At 46.3% G+C, this 24,445-nt stretch overlaps 1 protein-coding gene across 7 annotated transcripts in view; it reads right to left on the reverse strand.

Moving 5' to 3' along the window:
* The window catches only part of DCAF11 (DDB1 and CUL4 associated factor 11), a 717,991-nt gene that overhangs the window by 229,210 nt on the left and 464,336 nt on the right, over positions 1-24,445 (reverse strand). For 6 of the 7 annotated variants that reach the window (XM_078644970.1, XM_078644968.1, XM_078644965.1 and 3 more), the window contains one exon: positions 12,280-18,512. The exons of the other annotated variant lie outside the window; for it this stretch is intronic. In XM_078644970.1, the coding sequence (XP_078501096.1) occupies positions 18,384-18,512 (129 nt within the window). In that variant the 3' untranslated portion in view covers positions 12,280-18,383. Of the gene's footprint in view, positions 1-12,279; positions 18,513-24,445 lie in introns of those variants that run through there. 7 annotated transcript variants of the gene reach the window in all.

Here is a 24,445-nt window from a genome sequence, read left to right on the forward strand (position 1 = left end):
CACCCTATCTCCCCCCCACTCTCACACCCCACTACCCCACTCTCCCAACTAGACTCTCAGAACACACCACCACCCTTACCTTATCCCCTCCTCCTCTCTCCCCCCCATTCTCTGCTCCCACTACCTTACCTGCACCCCCATCATCTCCAGCGTACGCTCATCCCCAACTCACCTTCGCCCCCCCACCAACGCCCTCACCTATGCCTCCAACCTCCCCCTACTTCATCCACACCCCTCACCCACAAACTCTCTCAACCATCGAATGCCATCCCACTTACTATTACCGCAGAGCCCTGCACTATCACTAGCACACCCCTCCCCCCCCACTCCAGTCCCCTGTTCAACCAGTCACCCACGGATCTCATCACCAACACCATCCCCACTCCAACTCTGGACATGATCTTATCCACCCTCCTACAAGTCAAAGAAGATCTTCACACCATCAAAGAACTTCTTTTCACACACTCTAGACACCCACTGCCACTTCCTCGCCCAACAAGCTCTCCACCCTCCCCACAGACCCTCTCACTCAATACTCCCCGCGTTGGCCCTCTATCCCCACTCATAATCACACCTACCGCCCCCGTCGCGCCCTCAATCCCCTTTTGGACCACGACATTCACACCCTCCTCCGCTCATATGTCCCAGGTCCCTTAAACCACACAATCACCACATACCTTCCCATATCCACGATTCCTTCAAATCCCCTTAGGCCCCCCACACAAAGCAACAGAAGCTCCGTCCCCAATAATCTCAGAAAAGTCCCCCTCTCTCTAGAACACTCAACCACCACTCTCATCCCCAGACTCAAATGCATCCTACTCAACTGCAGATCGGCCCGAGACACTCCTCCGACATCGCAGATCTCATCATAACAATGGACCTTGACCTAGCCATTCTGACTGAAACCTGGCTAACTGAATCCTCTACACCTATAATGGACATTCTAGTCCCCCCCCAACTACCACATCATTAGACTCGACAGGACCGGCAATACGGGCGGGGGAATCGCATGCATTTTTAGGAGCAACCTCTCTGTTACTAAAGTCACCTCCCCCACCCTCACCTCCTGTGAACTCATCTGCCTCAATATCACCAGCGAGGGCAAACCTGTATGCTCTTTACATGTCATCTACCACCAGCCCGGGGACAACCTCTCCTTCACCCAACAACTCATGGACATGATTTCATCCAATGCCCGACGACAGATCACTCAAATCTACCCGGGGGACTTCAATCTCCACTGGAACGATCAGAACGACGCAGTGGTGAATAGTCTCAAAATCTTCCTTAATGCGCTTGATCTCACCCAAATCTGCAACAGCCCGAAACATGACAAAGGCTCTATCCTCGACCTTATCATCGCTAAAGAGGACTCTACCCAACTGGAGGCAATCCAACCCTGTGACTGGTCAGACCACCACATCATCACATTCTTCATCAACGAAAAAGTTAAACCTTACCCGGCTCAACCCACCAAATCCAAGATCTGGAAAAGGGACCTGAAGAAACTTAACCCCAACTCCTTGCCTTCCCACACCTGCAGTCTCCTCCTTCCCCCTTCGGATGCCTCTGACGTACAATCTCTGACCGACTTCTACCTCGACACTATGACCTCAATAATCAACGAAGCCGCCCCCCTGCAACTGAAGAGAGTCTCCATCAAGAACTCGAACCCATGGTATGATGGTAGTCTCAATTAAGACAGGCGTACCATGCGAATGGCAGAGCGCACCTGGAGATCAGACCCCTCAGCACTGCACCTTAAAACTCTAAAGAATAAGAGAAATGCCTACTTTAGGAAAATCAAGCGCTCGAAATCTGACTTCTTTAGCCTCCAGCTGGACAAGAGTTTGATAAGCAATTTGAGAGGTGCACTCAATGGAGTCAGAAATACCAGGAAATTCAAAGATTCTCAGAATCCTCTGTTTTTTCTTTAATAGATTCTTTATTTTCTCTTTTGAGATGTGCAGGCACAGCCAACGCGTTTCGTTCCCTATTATTGCCTTGGGAACTTCATCAGGGCTGTAGAAAAGATTTTAAAATACATAAGTATTCTTTTGCCTTATATAAAGTTAACAGACACATTTTACATGACATACAAAATTTAAAACTGACAGAAGGATACATCAATAGACAACAAATTAAAAAGTGGGAACAATCTCAGTTTGTTCAAAGCAGCATTTTTGTTCATTTGTACTAAGAAGCAAGTACACCCTCACAAGTATCTTGCTTCCTCATCTATGAGAGCATGTCACATTTAAAAAAAAGGAAAAACCACTTAAGTGTTACAGTAATACAAGAAGTGATTCTATCAACATGAAAAAACAGAGGATTCTGAGAATCTTTGAATTTCCTGGTATTTCTGACTCCATTGAGTGCACCTCTCAAATTGCTTATCAAACTCTTGTTTATGACGGACATCCCTGGCAGTGGATGATGAGAGTGGCTGCACCACACAAATTTGAGAAACAGAATAAGTTGATGTGCTGAACCTTGGTCTACTGCTTTGTGTTTTTGCCTCCAGCTGGACCAAGCAAAAAACCGACCTAGAAAACTGTTCGAACTAGTCAAAAATCAAACCAAGGTGCAACCTTTACAATCAAGCAGCACAACAAGCGATATACCATCCTGTGAAGGCTTTTCTGCTTTCTTTAAGCTAAAGACTGACAATATAAGAAGTGATCTCCTCAATGATGTAAGCCTATACTCCAGCCCCATCAGCATCACTACCACTCAACCCAAAAACAACGCGGGATGGTCGACCTTCGACACCTACTCCGAAGAATCAATTTACAAACTGCTCAGCACTTTGAAACCCTCTAATCACCTCTCAGATCCCTTACCTGCTAATGCTGTAAAAGACTTCACCCCCCTGCTCCTCCCACTCTGGACTAAAATCATCAACAGTTCCCTTCAACAAGGACTCATCCCAGACTCACTCAAGGTGGGGCAAGTCACGCCTATACTCAAGAAACCTACAGCTAACCCGGCCGACCTAAACAATTACCGCCCTATTACCAATATCCCCACCCAGGCCAAACTGCTGGAAAAATGCGTACAACTCCAACTGACAAAACACATTGATCAGTTTGACCTCCTCAACCCTCATCAATCAGGCTTCCGAGCAAAACACAGTACGGAAACGGCTATGACGCACATAATTGATGACGCCCTCCAAATCCTTGATCACAACGATTCCTGCCTCCTCATCCTACTTGATCTCTCCTCAGCATTTGACACTGTCAAACACAAGAACCTACTGGAGCTGTTAAACACCAGAATGGGTTTATCCGGAACTGTGCTCAAATGGTTCACTTCCTTCCTACATAACCGGGCTCAAAAGTTCAAGATCAACAACGAGCTGTCCTCATCTGTGCCTGTAACATTAGGCGTCCCACAAGGATCTTCCCTATCCCCCACTTTGTTCAACCTCGTCATGGAACCACTCACCACCTTGCTTCAAGCTTCTAATGTACACTTTCACATGTACGCCGATGACACTCAACTTTACCTCAAACTACAATCCCCGGATGACATCAAACTTCTGAACTCCACGCTCAGAAACACCCAATCATGGTTGGCAGATAATCACCTCAAACTAAATGCTCTGAAAACTGAGTTCCTGCTGATCTCTCCTCCTGCGAAAATCGCCATCACCCAAACCTGGCTCCAGCACCTAACTGCACTCAATGTCCAACCCACCATCGTGGACTCCGCGAAATCCTTAGGCATCACACTTGACGCCAATCTCAACATGCAGCAACACATTAGCAAAGCTACTAAAGGAGCTAATTTCCAAATCAACACCTTGAGGAAACTTAAGCCCTTCCTCCCAGCTAAGGACTTCCAAACTGCTGTACAAGCCCTAGTCATCCCTCGCATAGACTACGGAATTGTGGCTCTCAGCGGACTCCCCCTATCAACAACCGCACCCCTAAGAGCCTCCTTGAACGCTGCAGCGAGACTTATCACTGGATCAAGAAAACATTCGCATATATCCCCCGACTTAAAATCCCTGAACTGGCTGCCTTTTGAAGCCAGAATTCAGTTGAAAATTGCCTGTATGACACACTTGGCCATACACCACAAGTCACCTAACTACCTCACTAATAAGCTGACTATATCAGGAGGCTCGAGATCCAATAGAAGCACAAAAAATCTCCTCCTGAAACCTCGAAGATTCCGGAAAGAAAAAACATACAAACTCTCCTTCTCAGGGATGGCACCCAGGATCTGGAATGCACTCCCTCCTGAAACCAGACTTATCTCCTCCACCGCATTTTTTAAGAAAGAGGTAAAAGCCATCCTTATGGCTAAATTCACTTGAACTCTATTTTTGTTGGATCAAAGACTTTGCACCATTTTTGTATTATTGGTTATCTGATTGTCTATCTGTTTTTAAGTTTTTATCTGACTGCTATCCTATGTTGTTACTCACGTACTACCGACTACTATATTGTACCTTGTTTCTGTAAAGCGCTCTGATATCTGCAAAGATCTTGTTCGCGCTATATAAAACTCTGAAAATAAATTGTGCCCTAATACGCTCAAGTGGGTCCTCCATATTATTGATTAGCTTTTTATATATTAAAGAGATAGCATTCTCGGGAAGGCAATCATCTAACACTCGGTCCTCCAGGGGAGAGGACTCTGGAAGTATAGTGTCAACGGGTATATGTGTAAGAAGAGCATGCCTAATCTAGAGATAACGATAGTACTCACCGTCATGTAGGCTATATTGTTGTTTGAGAGTCAACTGTCTGTATCGTGTCCCCGTTCCACACGTCTTTAAGCTGTGTGATCCAGATGAGGTCCCACTTGTCAAATCCCTTAGATTTCCATAGACTCCCAAGCTTCTGGGAGGAGAAGTGGAGAAGTGTGGCTCACTGGTTAGAGGAGGCAGACCTGGAAGCAGAAGTCAGCCTGGGACCAGGGTTCAATTCCCGGCTCGGCGGGGTCTCGAGTCCTAAAATGTCCATGGACTCGACAATTCTCGCTCCGGTGCCTACTCGATTCACGGGTTCACACTCTGCGACTCTGGGCAATAGCTTGCTTAATCTCCACAACGGCCCCTCGCGGCGGGATGCCTGGCTTTCACCTTGCGGATACCCTGCCGGGGTTATCTCACAGGGGAATACCAGGACGGGTTCCCTAAGCAAGCGCTTAGAAACCGCTTGGTGATTTGCGCTATATAAATTCCTGTACATTTACATTTACATTTCTCCGAATTCCATAGGGGTGGTGGCCAAAGTTAGCTTCCCCTCCCAGGAAAGACATCTATTGGTCGCATACCACGTCAGGGGAAACCGCCGAAGCCTGGCGTAAAGCACCCTGGTGAAATCGCCACCTGGGGATTGGCCACGATTCATGGCGTATCCTGGATCTCTAGGGGGTCCGTATATTATGTGGTTCACTGCCGCATGTTGTGACGCACAATAATACTTCCACAGGTCCGGTAGTCCTATCCCTCCGTCGTACCAGGGGAGGATGAGTTTAGAAAATGCAATACGGGGTCTACCGTCCCAGAGTAGCTTCCTCTAAAGGGCCTCTATTTCTTTGAAGTAGGACACCGGCACCGGGTCCATTGTATTTTGGAGTACGTATAAAAACCGGGGGAGAGCCAACATTTTAAACAATGCTGCCCTACCCAACAGGGACAGCGGCAGGGCCTTCCAGCGCTTCACATCCCTTTTAAACCGATTCAAGGGGAATCCCAGGTCATTGGCGTATCTCAACTTCGCATCTAGTGTGATGTAAATACCTAGGTATTTAAACCCTACTGGCTCAATTTGTATAGGGCATGACTGCGGAATCACAGGTGGATCGCCCTTAAGGACGAAGAGCACCGATTTCGACCAATTGATCGCAAATCCAGAATATCTCCCATATATGGCCAGCACATGTAGAAATCCGATCAAGGATTCCCTAGGATTAGTGAGATAGAGCAATATATCATCGGCATAAAGCGAAATTTGATCCTCCCAGTCTGACGTCCACATCACAGCCACGTATCGTCCGGTCCCATCTGACCCATGCCGCCAGGGGCTTCAATGCGAAAGCGAAGAGGAGCGGGGACAAGGGGCACCCCTGTCTCGTACCCCTACCAAGGGGAAAGTCTGCCGACCTACAGTTGTTTACTACTACTCTGGCCAAGGGATCACCATATAATAAGCGTACCCACCCAACAAACTCCGGACCAAAACCCATCTTCGTCAATACCGCAAGCAGATAGGACCACTCAGCCCTGTCGAATGCCATAGTGCAGTGGTTCCCAAACTTTTTTGACCCGTGGCTCCCTTGACCTAATTGGCAGTTGGCCGAAGCTCCCCACCATTTTTTTACCCGCGCACCGGGGTGCCGCGGCGCACCCATTGGGAACCACTGGTCTACATGAAGAATCAAGCCTAGACATGATGAAGGATTCAGAGAGTAGCCATCACTGTCATAAAACTCAATTTGCAATCACAAAGATCTTATAAAGTACATCTCAATGCATACATAGAGTAGTATAAAGCACTCCCACTAAAAGTAACCAGGCTAGAGAAAGGCTCAGCTCTGTGGCGTTACAAGAAGTTTACGTGAGGTGGACTCTGATCATGGGTATCCGCAGAAATGTTTTCGGGGGGGGTAATTATTAACTTCATCACCATCCCCCTTGCACTCTTTCCCCCTCCACCTTGCACCCTTCTCCCCCTTCCTCTTGTACCCTTCTCCCCTCTGCCTTGCACCCTTCTCCCCTCTGCCTAGCACCCTTCTCCCCTCTGCCTAGCACCCTTCTCCCCTCTGCCTAGCACCCTTATCCCCTCTGCCTTGCATCCTTATCCCCTCTGCCTTGCACCCTTATCCCTTCTGCCTTGCACCCTTCTCCCCTCTGCCTTGCACCATTCTCCCCACTGCCTTGTACCCTTCTCCTCTCTGCCTTGTACCCTTCTCCTCTCTGCCTTGCACCCCTCTTTTCTCTGCCTTGCACCCCTCTTTTCTCTGCCTTGCACCCTTCTCCCCTCTGCCTTGCACCCTTCTCTCTGCCTAGCACCCTTCTCCCCTCTGCCTTGCACCCCTCTTTTCTCTGCCTTGCACCCCTCTTTTCTCTGCCTTGCACCCTTCTCCCCACTGCCTTGTACCCTTCTCCTCTCTGCCTTGCACCCCTCTTTTCTCTGCCTTGCACCCTTCTCCCCTCTACCTTGCACCCTTCTCTCTGCCTTGCACCCTTCTCCCCTCTGCCTTGCACCCTTCTCTCTGCCTAGCACCCTTCTCCCCTCTGTCTTGCACCCATCTGTCTTGCACCCTTCTCCCCTCTGCCTTGCACCCTTCTCCCCTCTGCCTTGCACCCTTCTTCCCTCTGCCTTGCACCCTTCTCCCCTCTGCCTTGCACCCTTCTCCCCTCTGCCTTGCACCCTTCTCCCCTCTGCCTTGCACCCTTCTCCCCTCTGCCTTGCACCCCTCTCCCCTCTGCCTTGCACCCTTCTCCCCTCTGCCTTGCACCCTTCTCCCCTCTGCCTCGCACCCTTCTCCCCTTTGCCTTGCACCCTTCTCCTCTCAAACTCTCCAACATGCAGCAGTCACGAGTGACGACCCCTCAACGAGGAGTGAGGCAAAGACAGAAGCTGGCAGAGTGCGGCTGCATCAAGGCATAAGGCGCCCACCCAACGCTCTCCACCAGGCCTCTCACCCTGCACGCACCCAATGCTCTCCACCAGGCCCCTGAACCTGCACCCACCCAACGCTCTCTACCAGGCCCCCACCCTGCACCCACCCACCCAATGCTCTCCACCAGGCCCCTGACCCCGCACCCACCCACCCAACGCTCTCCACCAGGCCCCTGACCCCGCACCCACCCACCCAATGCTCTCTACCAGGCCCCTGACCCTGCACCCACCCTAAGCTCTCCACCAGGCCCCCCACCCTGCACCCACCCACCCAACGCTCTCCAACAGGCCCCTGACCTCGCACCCACCCACCCAACACTCTCCACCAGGCCCCTGACCCTGCACCCACCCAACACTCTCCACCAGACCCCCCCACCCTGCACCCACCCAACGCTCTCCACCAGGCCCCCCACCCTGCACCCACCCACCCAACGCTCTCCACCAGGCCCCTGACTCCGCACCCACCCACCCAACGCTCTCCACCAGGACCCCCACCCTGCACCCACCCACCCACCGCTCTCCACCAGGCCCCTGACCCCGCACCCACCCACCCAACGTTCTCCACCAGGCCCCCCACCCTGCACCCACCCACCCAACGCTCTCCACCAGGCCCCTGACCCCGCACCCACCCACCCAATGCTCTCCACCAGGCCCCTGACCCCGCACCCACCCACCCAACGCTCTCCACCAGGCCCCTGACCCCGCACTCACTCCTTATGAAATGTCATTAGTGCTCATGTAAAGCACTCCAATATGTTTGGGTTGAGTTTGCTCTATATAAAAATTGAGGGGAAAAAAATTAGTTTCATTTACTCTTTCAATGCTATTTGCATCTAAATAACCAAAGGTGCTCGTGACTCCACAAGGAGCATGCCCCCCTCCTGCGCTGCAACACCTTCCTTTCAGCCACTGACCGGCATCTCTTTCACAGCTCATCAGCAGCTGAAAGAGTTGATTGCCTTTTTTAATGGTTAGAACTGCCAGGCGCCAAGATGCGGGATTATGGCCATCATCTTTTGCCTTTGAGTAAGAAGTGCCTGGATCTTCATTGGCAGGCGGGCCTCACAGCTATCTATGTCTGTAGCCGAGTCCTGTGTGCGCAGTTTGTGCACGCCCCCTCCTCCCCCGCAGCCGTGATGCTCTGCTTCAGAAAGGCAGACACTAGGGGCAGAGCAACCTATTCATCTCGGAGGCGAGGGGGGGTGAAAGTGACACATTCTTAGTGTGACTTTCACACTTCCTTTCCACATCGTGCCCGCGGCGCCCCTGGCTCCTGATAACGGCGCACCAGGGCGCCGCGATGCACAGTTTGGGAACCACAGCCATAGTGGCATCCAAGGACACCAGCGCCACCGGCTCATGAATCTTCGGGGAACCACCCAGTATCCCATGCAACCTCCGCAGATTAAGAGCTGTGACCAATCTGGTCGCCAGGAGCTTCCCAGTATTATGTAGATCTACACAAAATTGGGTGGGGTAGGTTGGGTGTAATTCTCAAACTGCAATTTATTTGTGTAATTATGTTACAAAATGGATAAGCATTATACATATAGGAGGCCTATTCTGTAACCTAAATGATGTAGTGATTGTAATCAAGGGGGTATAAATTGACATTTGCTCTATGTCTCTATACAGGTGAATCTCGACCTAGGCCATTCGTTAAGACAGATAGATATCTTATTGTCCTGAGGAAGGTGGCTTCATCCTGCTTTTTCACCACTGAACAGCGTGAACGCTTGTCTCTTTTGAGCTAAATTTGAGGAACGAGGTGTTGCATGTAAACAGTGAAATAATGTCTGTACTTGAATTGATTCCTTCAAATTAACCGTTATGAATGACAAATATATATCTCTCATATTGTGTCTCTCTCTCTTATCTATTTATTATTGTGTGAAACAGTTATTTGTACTGTTTTAACTGTTTTATTGTGATTTGGTATATATGTATGTGCAGTTTTTAACAATATAAGATTTCATTTGGATTACATATTTTTGCTTTGGTTTTCCCTTTCAATACTGGTGGAGTGGTATTTTTTGAGTGCTTCTGGGTAAGTGAGTTGATTAAATGGGAGAAGGCTACATTCCAATAAACTATGGGAGCTCTGCATGTGGATATTTGAATCACTCAATAGACTTGCTTTGTGGTGCTTAAACGAGGAGCAGGTAATGTTGTCATGGAAGGAGTTAACAAAATCTCCAATGTGGCCTTGAGGCGGAATTTCCTAAGGAACACATGTTTCTGGAGTCAGAGGAAGTGAACAATGCAGTGGAAATTGCCCCAAATTCCAGACTGTAGTTGGCAAAATCAACAACCCCAAGGATGGGTTCCTCCTTGAAGGTAATGACAAAACCACATTCAGCTCTATGAGTCGATGCTACACCTTTTCAATTAAACACTGGGATGTGACCGGAGTGTTCCAAATGGTTATGCTGGTGTCGGTATGCCCGGTTTAACTTATAATATAGAAAAGGATGTCTTAGTTCATAATCATTTCTATCCAACAACAGAGAGAGACAAGTGAATGAAGGGGCTATTTCGTTTCCCCTGATGCTTGCTCACCAAACAACGAGAACGAGCTGGGATTTAGCTTGAATAGGCTAACAAATATGGTTATCCAAGGAGTCTCCCTTACAGAAAACCCATTCGGTTATTAAAAGTTGGTGGCATACTTCATCATAGCGGTACAAAAGGGGGTGGTGCTGGACGGAGCATCTGAATCAATCAAACACTCACACCCAGTCAAAAGATCTGGGTTTAATCCATCACCGTTCTTTAGCCCACTCTGCCACCCCAGTTCAGACATGGCTATATGCAAATCAGTCTGACCCTGTGCCTCATGGGAACAGTCCAGCCCGAACTGCCAAGCCATGTCTTCCCTGGACCGGAAACAAGCTTCCGAGGACCGGTTTCTGGCATTCCAGCCGTCTTCAGCCCGGCTTGCTTGAATCCAGTGGCAAAGTGAGCAAGGGACTCACGTCTGAGCATACCCTGCCACACTTATGGCGGCCAAAAGCGGTACAAAAGGGGGTGGTGATGGACGGAGCATCTGAATCAATCAAACACTCACACCCAGTCAAAAGATCTGGGTTTAATCCATCACTGTTCTTTAGCCCACTCTGCCACCCCAGTTCAGACATGGCTATATGCAAATCAGTCTGACGCTGTGCCTCATGGGAACAGTCCCGCCCGAACTGCCAAGCCATGTCTTCCCTGGACCGGAAACAAGCTTCCGGAATTAACTGATGGGATTAAACCCAGATCAGTTGACTTGGGGTGAGTGTTTGATTTGCTCAAACGCTCCGTCCATCATCCCCTTTTGTATCGCTTTGTTCGCCCTAAGTGTGGCAGGGTATGCTCAGACGTGAGTCCCTTGCTCACTTGGCCACTGGATTCAAGATAGCCTGGCTGATGAGGGTTATGAATCCGAAACCGGTCCCAGGATGCTTGTTTCCGGTCCAGGGAAGACATGGCTTGGCAGTTCGGGCTGGACTGTTCCCATGAGGCACAGGGTCAGACTGATTTGCATATAGTCATGTCTGAACTGGGGTGGCTGAATGGGCTAAAGAATGGTGATGGATTAAACCCAGATCAGTTGACTGGGGGTGAGTGTTTGATTTGCTCAAACGCTCCGTCCATCATCCCCTTTTGTATCGATACTTCATCATAGGGTTGCTACCCTGGGGAGCGAGAGCCTCCTGGGTGTGATCCAACGCCTGATTACAGCAGGCGGGTTTGTTTTGATGTGGAAAAGGGAGAAACGTGAACGAGTCGATGCTACGTCTTTTCAATTAAACACTGGGATGTGACCAATGTTTTCCAAATGGCTATGATGGTGTCAGATAGAAAATGATGTCTTACTTTAAAATCAGGAAATACATTTGATGGGCAGCATGGTCGTTCGACTTGTATTTACGGGGCCAAAGGGGGGCCAAGACTGGGCTCTTGAAATAGCATCACCCTTGTCCTGGATGTCAATCAAGAGCTGCTGGAGTTGGTCATGTGCGAGATAGAATGATACAGAAGTCCAGTAACTTGAGGATGTGTTAGCAGTTCATGTATGAAGGCATGATGATAGTACTACAGAGGCTCCAAATACTTGAATGGAGCAGACATTACAGAGTTTGGGTTTAATCTGAAGTCTCTACGGCCTCTCGACCAGATAAAAATAGACCTGCCTACCCATAAATGCATCATTGTCACTGTTGGTGGGACTACAGTGGTGAAGCTTGGAAGCAGTGTTGCTGGATCCTCAGACTTCTTCGCTCAAACAAGCTGCATGCAGAATCGACAGACACACACACCTAACTTACAGGTCTGTTGCTTAGTAATGATGTTAGGTTATTCCTAGGGAGACAGGTCTTAGCTAGCAGAAGGGATCCATATTTCGGCTGACCGTGGATCTTAATATGGCACCCAGACTGAAAAGAGTTGCAGGCAGGCCTTGACTAGAGGTTATCAAACATTGACACTGGTTGAATATTAAAGAAATCAACCAAAGGCAAATCAAAGAAACCGGAGTAAAAACAAAAGTGATTAAATAAAAATGGAAGAGAGGTGGCATGCCCACTATCTTTTACAAACACAAAGCCCAAAAATGTCCCAAATAAGAAATCAAGAATAAACGGCAGGACTGCTTCCAGAAAGTCATTTATTTTATTTTCATTTATAAGTGATCATCATCAGAAATAAAGAAATCAAATAGAAAAAACATGTGGCCCTGGAAATCCTGGGCCGCAGCATAGCACCCTGCTGCCAGTATCCTTTCGGTAGGTTTGTTCTTGAAAATCCTCATCAGAAGCTTCACTTCTCAGATATCGAAATGCCTGCTCCCATTTATTTCTCTTCCCCCTTTCGTCCCCAGGACCTTTGGTGCAGGCCATTCCCACTGGCAGAAAACTAGGATATTCCCTTTCAAGCTCACAGACGTTTTACTTCCCTTTGAAATTGTGGTAGTCGGTAAACTAAAGCTCTGTGGCAAATGTACAGACATACCACCAAGGCGTATCCGGATTCTACTTGGTGGTAGCAGCTCCCCACAGAAAATGTGAACAAATTGATGCATTTAAAGCCCCACCTATACTAAAGCCTAAGCTGCTGCTAAAGTCAAACTGAATAATGCGCGACAATCTTGCACAAAAATCATACCCGGGTTTATCATAATGCAGTTGTTTGCGGTGGATAAAACCACTCAGTGTAGGTGCCAACAGCAGGAAAGGGCGTCACAATTAAGACATCAGTGGTGTATAGTTGCTATGTATGGTGTTTTTGTCTCAATTTACCAATCATTCCTGTAAAGCAGACAGAGACGAGGCATTTTATAGCAGGACAGACCTATGAGAGTTCAATCCCAAGCAATGCAAAGATTCGGGGGCCTCGGGGATACTTCCCGTGGCTGGAAAGCTAGGGTGCGTCTCCTCTACTCTGAAGGTGGAACGAACGAAGGGAGGGAGGGGTGGGGGGGAGGGAGGAGGGGTGTCGCCCTTGGTCGCTGGCAGTGTCTTCTGCAAGTTTGCTGCAGTTCTAGTCAGTATCCAGCTTGAAATTCATTGCTCTAGGCGAGACCGCGTGTTCTAGGGCCCTGGTGCTACCCCCACATTCTCCTTGAACGGGCATTCTCCATCTGTCCATTACCCCTATTGTCTATCCATTGCTCTCGTTTTGCCTCTGCCTCTTTTCTTCCCTGCCTTCGCTTTCTCTCACTCCGCCATTCCCTCTTTTTAACTTATTCGTAGATACTTGTCGTTTCCCTTCACTAAGCCTTGCTTTATTAATGATGATCTGATCTCACCCACCCCTCTTTCCTCCCACCTCTTAGACTCGTCGCGTGGTCTTTCCCTTCCTCGCGGCTTATTTTTTCCGCGTCTCTTGTTGGCTGGCAGTTGTTGGCTTCATTAACGCACCTGCTGGGATCTAGAAGCAAAAAAGCAGGCGCCATGTAAAAATCCCCGCGTCATCCTCTCGGCTTCCGGTCGTTCACTAAAAACCAAAACATGACAACGGCTGCTATTTACCCAGCAGCTGCAAGGCTGGCAACAGGCACTGTATGAAAAAAGCGCCGTATTCTTGTGACTCCATCTGTTCTGCTACCTCTCATTTGTCTTCTTCCAAGTGTCTTCCCTTTCTAGGCCCTTTAACATGTATGATCATCTTCAGAATGCGATTCACGCGAAGGGACGGTCCTAAAAATACTATTTATTCGCTAGTATAAAACAGAAATATGTTTTCCTGTTTTTCCACGACATATATGTACTGAAAACGAGTCCTCGGCATCCTTAAGTCCGCAGTCGTTGGCAGGTCCCTCAGTGCTATTTCTGTATTTCCGCTCAAAGAGATCTGGACCATTGAAGCTTTCTTTCTGTCAGATGCTACTTATTTATGGGTTACTTCCTCGTTCTCTACTTACCTTTTTTTCCTCCGTAGATTTTTTTTAATTCCGAGATTAAATTATTTCCAGACTACAATCTTTTTGAACGTTCCTTTATGCTGGATTCCTTTAGCAGAGGACTTCTTTCTTGTCGTCAGAAATTCCACACAGAAACTACCAGAAAGATCTTTCATCCCAATGGAAACTAATGAAAAATTCCGAATAGTCACACTTCAGCAAATTGTCCGTCTTGAAGAAAGAAGGACAGTTACTCCCACAGATCCGCTAGATTCATACATCCGCTTCCCAACCCTGCAGTACACACAAGGGCTACTGGGATTTGCCAGAGGCAATTCAAGGTGCTTCTGTCAAACTGCACAACACTGGTGGCAGTCCACCACCACCCCCACAAGGACAGAAAGTGAGGCAGGCCACTCCACAGGAGGTCACATGGTTCCTTCCACAAATTGTTAAAAATCAATGTTCATCCAAGCAAACAAGTACCTTGCACATGAAAAACGTGTAGAATGAAAAACGTGTAGAATGGGAAACATGCAGAGGAGGTATCCTCCCAAGAAGAAGCTCATATCTATGGATCATCGATCAGCAAATAGACCTCTTTGAACCAAGTTATAAGCTCTCAGTGAGACCAGTAAAGTCTCTTTTGGGTTTTTATCTTGCTTTTCAATGCACTACATATGAGAATTCTCCAATATTGCCTGATGCACAAGTTTCAATGAGTCTTGGCCTAGTGTAGGATTCAGACACTGAATTCGCATTTGACAAAATGCTTCCTACAATGACGTGAGGAGGGACTAATCTAGCCTCCTTTATCACTAAAGATAAGCAGAGGGAGACAAAGAACACGTCGCACAAACATACTGAAGTTCGTGACAATATACTGGCCTTGGTTCCACTTCTGATGGCGGAGGCCACATTTTTACCACTTAAAACAGGCAATGCGACTGCAAAGTGTTTCATCAGGAGAAACCTAAGACCTTTCTAGCAATCTGCAGTTAGGTAGCAAATCTCACTTCCACCGTCCATCTTTCAGGAATGAAAAATGTAAACGCAGACTACCAAAGCACCGTTGGGAGCCCAAACGAGACATTCCGATGAAGGTATTCTATTGATCAGAGAACACAACAATCTTGTTTGCCACAAGAAGCAAGATAGAGTGATAAAGCTTATTTCCAGGCCTCCAGAGCAGAACACCAGGAAATGCTCTTTTAATTCTTCAGATTGTTTGGTAAAGAAGTGTCTCTACTCGTTCACCATATTTCCCATTTTGCACCAGGCCAGTCAGCTTTCCTTATTTTCCCCTTTTGTGCAAGATGAGTCAGCTGACTGGACACAAGATCAAATTAATATTTATAGTAAGGCTCTGGCAGTGGTCCTACTTCGATATTCTGCATTTCAATGGATGTCGCTCATGTGACACTGGCCTGCACAGCAGGCCTCCAGTACAGAACAGCAGATGTGGATGTACCAGCACAATGCTGCCTCTTAACAAAATTACTGGAATGCAAGGATGGTCAGATATAGGCACCTAGCCTTTAGCACAAATGAACGCAAATTTTAAAAAGCATAGTTCACTCTTGCTACAGCTTAAATGCTTTTAAATATAAAAAGGTCTGCAATTAGCGCCTACAGGAAAGACTAAACTCATCTTCTCGCCTGGGAAAGGATACAATAGTTCACTGCATTACATTCCCATCTAACATCTTAACGAGTCAACATATCCCAAAAGAAAGAAGCCAAAACAAACTTCATTCTTCATGCTCCTAGTGGTCAACGACTTCTCAGTAGCCTACACAAAGCATTCACATTCCCACGAGTTAAAAAGTAGCACCTGCCCATTATCATGCATGAAAAAGCAGAACAAAATTCACTATGAACAGATATGACCTACGCGTTTAAGGGGAGTGTGGACAAGAATTCTTTAGATGAACTATAAAAATGGCCTTCCATATGGAAAAACTAGTTTAGCATATTCACCTAACATAACTGAGGAGGGAGAGAACTTGGGACAACTGTCGGTGCCCTACCGACCTGCATGCATAGCCAGGACATCCTAGAGAAAACTCCCCACGGCAGCCTTCCTGGAAAAATAACCATGTACATAAGCATTACTGTCCCAACGCCAGAGCAGACTAGTGGCTTGACCAAGCAGCCATCAACCAATAAACTTAAAGGGGAAATCGATTTCCAGTTTCTTCCATCATACTCGGGCTTTTGCCCGCTCCTCCAATCTGAAATTTACTAATAATAATGAAAATACCATAAACAGAGAAGGAAATGCTTCTAAATTGTAATTTTAGTTATTTTATCACGAGGAACTTAATAACTGAACTTTACCCCACATGATCGAAACAGTTGTGTATCCTTTCATAAAAATAGAATTGAGGTTACAGTCATTGTTGGAGGCCACTCTCGAAGAACTTAGCCCAGATAAAGCCCAGCCTGCATGTGGCAGACGGGTGTCCTTTAAGTAACTTTTTTGATTTTATTTCATTCGTGGTCCCGAGATCCTAAGGACCCACTGAAATGATTCCCAGACTAATTATAAAGTACGGTAAATATTCCATAATATGGAAAGGAAGATGCAGGTGTCAACCATGGGCGTATCTGAACTAGGCCTTTCCTGTGTCAATGAAAGTGGCCCCACAGTGCCCTTTAACTTGGGTCGTTGATCGTGTGAGGAAGCATGGAGTTGGACAGAAGAAGTGGAGTCGCAACTTGGGGACAGACACACCCATGGCTGAGACTTACAATTGGTAAAACTTGTTGCAAAAACTAATGTACCTTTGAAATCCTACCAGTAGATGACAGCAATATGCACATCAAGTGAAACTACAAAAGCCTGTAAAAAGAGTGTAAGACTGCAAAAGGAAAATTAACTTTTCCAATTAAGGCTTACTTCCACTGATGTGATCTTACAGCACAGTACAGAAAATATGTCATCACCCAGCATCATGGCCCTCGTCTTATCGATCTCGTAAGGAGAGAACACTGCGGTTCAAACATGTGATTTTGAGGATTATACACACATCTGTGCAACAGGCACATAAAACGATCGTACTGGCTTAAACACAAGGGCCAGTGAGAAAGAGAAAGATGACGAAAGACAGCAACAGTGACTAGGAAAGAGTGAACAAAGATATCCATGATAGAGAACTATAATTTCAGTAAGTAAATCTACCTTCCTTCTGTCCTTCTCTCTATCTTCAATTATTCCCTCTCAGGATGCCAGTCTCACTGCATTCTGTCAGCCCGTCCTCACATTCTCATTTCTTCACTTACTATTAGACTGTCACTCTGCGTGTCTCTGATGCAACACTCCCAGACTCTCTGTGACAGTCTATTCACCTTTTTCCTGGCTGTCACCTCAACCATGGCCGTCCTTATCACAGGAATTGGTTTCTGTTACCTCGCCCAGTTGTCTGTATTCCATGACTCCTGCCTTGTTTTTCCTACGGGACAATGAACCTAGCACCCTAGCAGTTTTAAAAATAGACTGCTGTTTGGACTCCAGTCACTTGGTCCACTGCACATGCGATAAATCGCTAACAGAGAAGCACATGCTATGCATCCGTACTACACCACTGTAGTTCCTGTCACTTAGGATCTGCCAGTCAATGAGGTAGGAGCAGAAAAATGTATTCTAATACGAAATTGAAGAGATCATTGCCTTAGTGAGTCTGCTCAAGTGCTGTAAATTTAATTTGAAGGATTAAGCCCTACATGCATCAGTTGCATCTCCCCCTGAATTTACCTGTCGTTCATTCCTATACCTACTCAATGATGATGAAATCTCTATGACAAATTCTATTTGCCATATGTCACCCAGAATGTTTCTGGTGATGATCATGAAAAGCCACCGGAGTGCTACTTCCAATCAAGCAATGCTCATAAGAAGGCTGCCCTTGCAGGATGACTGACTTCACCACATGGATTGCTCCTTTAGGACGCGATAGTGGCGCTGCTGATCTTGTAAAAACAAAGTGCCATCTACTCCACCAAATCTCTGGGGTCCCCCGGCTTCACCAGGCTACATTATGGTGTCCTCATCCAGGCAGCCCAATTTCCATTTCCTTCACAAAAGACTCAAATCCACATGACAGAGAAATAGCAAGAAGGAGCTGCTTCAAAATAAGAGACAAGGTGTCAGTACCCCTTGATCCTGAGGAAAGGTGAGCAAGAGAATCCCTTGCTCGAGGCCTGAGTATGCACTGCACATACGGAAGGAGCAGAGATTCAGGTCCACGCGCACTGCTGCCGCTCTACAGTGAACGCAAGACATGTCCACCTCCACCGTGAAGTCTGTAGAGGAGGGTGGGCCAATGTGGGCATCTACAAGTCCGATGGAATTATTGGCTCTGTGTGGTGGAGGCGGCTGCATCATCTGCCAATGGAGGGCTTCTGTGGCTAGGATCCCTGAGGTCATCCTCGTGGTATTCGGCTTGGCGGTAATCCCATAGGCGAACATTCCCGTCCCACTGCCGAGAAAAAACAAGAGTCGAGATAAGTAACAAGTGTACACTTTTAGTAACACAACCCAAAAAACTGCAACAGTAAATTCAAGTAATGGGTCAAAATACCACACAGATTATCTAAGGCAACAAATATAGAATTACACATTAAAGATGAAGCAAATAAGTTTGTCAACTTTACCTACAATTTGTTCTGGGTTACACTGTTTCTCCGGGACTACTACTAACCTCTATAACTGGCTGCATTCCATGAAGGTAACAATTGTTATTACCTCTAGCTAGATTTCCATCAAACTACTAGTAAACTTTATTGTTCGATTAGTTAAAAATCATTACAACATAAATCATACGAAATAAATAAAGACTATAAGAATATTATTCAGTAAAAAACGTTTTAAAATCGTGATAAAAAACTTTCTAGTAGGGTAAAAAAAAGTGGGAGCAATTGTTTTCTTGGGCTATCGTATGTAATATTAGAACCCTTGTTGTGCAATTAGCAAATAAGCGAGTTAGCAGGCGCGTGAAATAAACTGTCATTGTCCCCACTTGAGGCCATGAGCAGTCTAAGAAAGCGCTTGTACAAGAAGAGATCTTGTGCAAGGGCTGTTTGGGAGCGGCAGTTCGAAGCAGCTGCTTTTCTGCAGTCATTGTCAATGCAGGCAGACAATGGAATTGTCTTGAGGAATTTTTTAATACTCACCTTGCCCAAGCAGGGGTAGAGTCAGAGTAATCCTGACTTGAGGTGTTGTCCCCGATAAGGCCATGAGCAAGTCCGTATGAAAAGTGCTTGTGCGGGAAGGACTGGTGCAAGAGGGCTATTTTAATGCAACAGTTGAAAGTGGTTGTCTTGCTGCAGTGCTGTGGCAGCTGGTTTTGTCCCGGGAGCAAGGAGCACTCCCGTGTGCGTTGTTAAAGCAGGGTTTAATGTGGAGGGGTCTGGCTCCAGTGTTACCCAAGATTCCTGATAGAGTTATTTAGGAAATGGGTTTGGATTCTAAGAGGTGCACGGCCTAGTTCCTCTGGAAGGGCAGCTGTTTGGGACTGGCAGTTTTGGTCTGGCTGGTCCAGTGCGAGTTTCCATCAAGTTTTTGTCAGACTCTTTTTGTTTTGAAGTAAATACAATTTTAGCCTACACTTCATACAGTGTTGCCACAGTTCGTTTCCTGAAGAACCAGCACATGAAAATGCCGTTTCTACTTGAAGGCAAGGGATGTCTACGCTCCTCATTGCTTTATGGCGGAGGCCTGTTCCTTTCATTTGACTCTATATTTTCAAAACTCACTACACTGTACTCTGAACACAAAAATGCATGACCAGTTTGTTTTGGTGAGACTCAACATCTCTCTCAGCATGGGAAAAGTTAACTTTCCAGTAAAAAGTGGTTTACAGTGTGTTGTTTTGTAGGTGAAGGCCCTTTGAGGAGAAGAGGGAATTACTGCAGGGCCAACATTTGAAAGGTGGGATTTCCACCTCTAACCATCTACTAGGAATCATACTTGTATGACATGGTGGCTTCGGCTGGAAAGAATGTTCACCGTTGAGTCTTCTTATTAGATATTCTTGTTTCATTTCTTGAGATCTTTCCAAAGTTTGTACATTTCTGGCGCAACTTTCGGAAACAACTTTGAATCTCAAACTAAACCACAGTCTAGGGTGGAAAGGGCCGTGGTCCATCCATTTCAAAGTGCATGTTTTCTAGCTGCTCGTGACAACCTCCAGCACATTTTTTGATTGTCTTGGAAACGTATCCTAGTTGATACAGCTATTTCTTTGTCCTGAATCCAGGGTTCCCAAGCTCTCTGGCAGTTTCCATGTGTTCCAGTTATGATGTTTTATTGCTAGTCTCCTTTCCTATTTGATCTCTGTGCATCATCTTCTGCTTCTTTCTGTATTCTGAATGGAAGTATCATAGTGTGCGAGTCCTGCAGTATTTTGTAATGAGTAGGTGATCACTGGGTCGGTTCTAGAATGTGGTGAGCTCAGGGCAGAATAGGAACAAGCGAGGCACTTCTAAGATGCAACATCCCAAGCACTGACAACAACTGATAATTAATATCCTGGCATTGTTAAAACAAACAGCTTTGCAAGAAGCTACTTAACAGCGTGGGTATCAATAAAATATATAAAAAATATAAATATTAACCCTAATATGTACATATATATTAAAGCAGTATTAATTAGAAATATTTTACAGTAATCAAACTGGGTGAAAACGCAGGGGCTATGTCTCCACAGAAATGTTATTAATCGAATATTCATTAATTGTTTCCCGATTAGTGCATGATTAAAATTCCAAGCCAGATTGTTCCACGGCTGTTCAGCAGGGCTTCAAGTGACTCCCCAGTCCTCTCCTTTACATCAGTGTAGTTCAGATAAGTCATTTAGTTATCAGCAGGGATTGGTGATCAACATAGTTTTTTTCATTTCTTTAACTGCCTTTGCCTGTGGTCATTACAGTTTAAAATTGTAGTTTACCTGCCCATGATTGCATAATTTATCCCATGTTTTTTAATTTAAACTTGTGTTTTCTCCTACCGATGACTGCTTCCATTTAACCTGTTAAATTGTGGGATTTGCAGTCCAAACTCTGTGATTTTCCCCTCTCATTCCCAGTGACTATCAGCTTTTCCCTCCAAATTTCTCCTTTGCACTGTGCTAAGGCCTGTATGCTAAGCAGTGCACCCCAGCCACCATTTTGTGTTAACAAGTCAGTGAAACCAGCTCCCCACCCCCAGCACAGGGATATTCTACATCAGAGGGTGCTCTGAGACAGCAGTAATCTGCTGTGAGCTGTTTAAACTGTGTTTAATAGGGACTGTGCACTTCATTTTTTGGCCAGGAGAGGGAGTAAAGTTTTATACAAACAGTATTGTTAGAGGACAAGTTTGTTAGGCCCTTACCTGCAGAAGTCCAAAGTATGGATTGCGCCTGTTTGTCTCTTAGGAGATTTCTGAATAGAGCAGCTCCCAAGCCCCAGCCCCCCCCCCCACCCCTCCCTCGGCCAGAAGACCTAGGACTGCTGATTGGTTTCCCCAGCTCCAAACAAATCTGAGCCCTCCTCTCACACCTGCTTAGGCCCCTTAAGGCTTTGCTGGGTGCACCACCAATAATTCTCCATCTTGTGAGTTGCAGCCTACCTGTGCCCCAGATTGAAGTGAGCAGAGTCCAGTAAGTGGTAAGGAGGCAGACTAGTGCTGTCTCTTTCTTAAAAAAGTTAAAATCGATTTTCCCTGCCTGTGATTGCATCATCTTTTCTTTTTCTATTGTTTTACAATTTCTTTAACTGTCTTTGCCTGTGGTTGTTACAGTTTAAAATTGTAGTTTTAACCTGCCCGTGGTTGCATAATTTATTCCATGTTTTTGTGTTTAAACTTGTGTTTTTTTTCTGCCTATGACTGCTTCCATTTAACCTGTTGAATTGTGGGATTTGCAGCCCAAACTCTGTAGTTTTTCCCCCTCATTCCCCATGACTATCAGTTTTTCCCCTCCAAATTTCTCCTTTGCTTTGTGCTAAGACCTATATGCTAAGCAGTGCACCCCAGCCTCTATTTTGTGTTAACAAGTCAGTGAAAAAGGCCCCATGCCCCCCAACTCCCCCAGCAACAGGGATATTCTACATCAGAGGGTGCTCTGAGACAGCAGTAATCTGCTGTGAGCTGTTTAAGTTGTGTTTAATAGGGACTGTGCACTTCGTTTTTTGGCCAGGAGAGGGAGTATAGTTTTATACAAACAGTATTGTTCGAGGAAAAGTTTGTTAGGCCCTTCCCTGCAGAAGTCCAAAGTGTGGATTGAGCCTGTCTGTCTCCCAGGAGATTTGTGAATAGAGGAGCATCATCCAACTCCCTGGCCAGCAAACCTTGTCTGAGGTAGCTGGGACCTTATACAGTCTGCTATTGTTTGGTACATGTGTACACTGATTGGTGGTTGTATCTGGTGTTTCTATTGGATTAGGGTTAGTGTCCTCATTGGTTGGGTATTTGAGGGTTCTGATTGGTTTCTGGGTCTGTGATTCAATCAATGTAGGGTTGAGGCTAGAATTTCTATTGGACGTAGGGACTATGGCTTCCGGTTTGATTGGTTGTAGGGACTAGAGCTAAGGTTAGGTCTTTAATTGGAAGTAGCGATTAGGGCTTCTGGTGTGATTGGTTGCTGGATTAGGTGTGGGACTAAGAGTAGGGTTAAGCTTTCTTTTGGAAGTAGGGACTAGGGCTTCCTGTGCCATCGGTTGCAGGGTCTTGGGTTGGGACTACTGGTAGGACTAGGGCCACGCATTCTGGATTTCTTGATTCATCTGCTACTTAACAGAGCCTGATTGGAGGAGCGAAGAGCTCACCCTGGTTTGTAAAAAGCAACTTGGTCAAGCGGATTTGCTGGCCCAGTGCCATAGAACGTCTTGTGTTAATAACATAATAACTTGAACTTGGCTCTCTTGCGCACCGGAAACCAGTGGAGAAAGTTAAGACAGGCTGAAGCCGAACTCCTTCTGGTGCCTGTTCAGATCAATCTTGCTGCCACATTTTTAATAGACCTGACACAAATGAACAGGTAGTCAGCCATTCCTAAGTACAGCGTATTGCCTTAGTTTAGCCTACTCATATACAACGCTTATATAACGTCCCCCCAACACGCTACAGGGATCCAGTTAAAGAGTGTATGCAGCATGCGTAGGAGTCCAATACAACTCCCACAAACTGCATTTACATGACCCTGCATGGAGAAAGAGTCATCAATTAGAAATCCCAATGCATATATGTGATACTGCATAGAGAGATAGTCATCAATTAGATACTCCAAATTCTTGACTACCCTCTTTGGCTTAAAGGCAGTGCCTGGCAGCGACGGCCCCCAAGAGCTGTTCCAAATTCTCCAAGCCCCAACAAAGAGAAAGATTTTGGTCTTATATGTGTTGAGTTTCAGACAATGTGTCTGCATCCACTTTACTACTTCACAGAGGCAGCCTATTAGGTTTCCATGTGTCTCCATGTATCTCCCATCGATTGAAATAATAAACTGTGGCCCAGGCCTCAACAATACCCTCCAGAGATGAGCCATATATGTCAAACAAAATGGGGCTAAGTGAAGATCCCTGAGGAACCCCACAGTGTGACAGGCGCGGATTAGAATTGAAAGGGGACAGTTCTAGTGAGTGGGATCTGGTGCTAAAACAGAGCGAAACCAATGCAAGGTGGAAGAATGCAGGCCAATTTCATGCCATCTCTGCATTAATAGGCAACGGGAGACCAGGGCAAGCTTCCAGCTAAGGGATATTCTGCCTTTTTCAAAGAACTATTAAAAAGCAGAGTGAGAAATGGGCTTATAGACGGGCCAACCGAGAGAAGATAAAATGTGGGCACGAATCCAAAGTTGAACCATATTTCACCTTTGTCTTAAGTCTTTTCGACCGTCTCTGGTGTTAGGTTCGAAACCCGCCTCAGTGTACTGAAGCCCCAGGGTGAGGGCTGGTGTCCCTGAAAAGGTTCTCCCCCATGGGGAGTTGATTCTCAAAAGCTGAATAAATCAAAGTCACTTTTATCATTTAAGGTGTCAAGGTGAGCCAACACCTTAGCTATTTTAAATAGCTCTCTTGACAAGCCACTTTTTAAATCCAATTCCCTCACAAAACACTGTCTTTTTGCCTGCCTGAGCTGTTCAAAGTAGGCTTTTCGTAGAGTACTGTAGGCCAACCAATCCTCTTAGCTTTTAGACAGCAGCCACCGATGCTCAAGGGCTTTATTGTCCTGCTTCACTTTCCTTAACTCACTGGGTTACAACTTCGTAGACAGCAATTGTCTGGTCGAATTTCTCAGCTTCTGAGATGGAGAGGCATCCATTGCCTTAGTCATAGCTTTTGCAAACCCATTTACTTTTAATTCTAATGAAAAATCCTATCTGATTGCAGGAGGGCTAAACCTTTTTGTAAAAGACACAGGACTGACTCT

The sequence above is a fragment of the Lissotriton helveticus genome, chromosome 5_1 (genome assembly GCF_964261635.1).
Source record: "Lissotriton helveticus chromosome 5_1, aLisHel1.1, whole genome shotgun sequence".
NCBI lineage: Eukaryota > Metazoa > Chordata > Amphibia > Caudata > Salamandridae > Lissotriton > Lissotriton helveticus.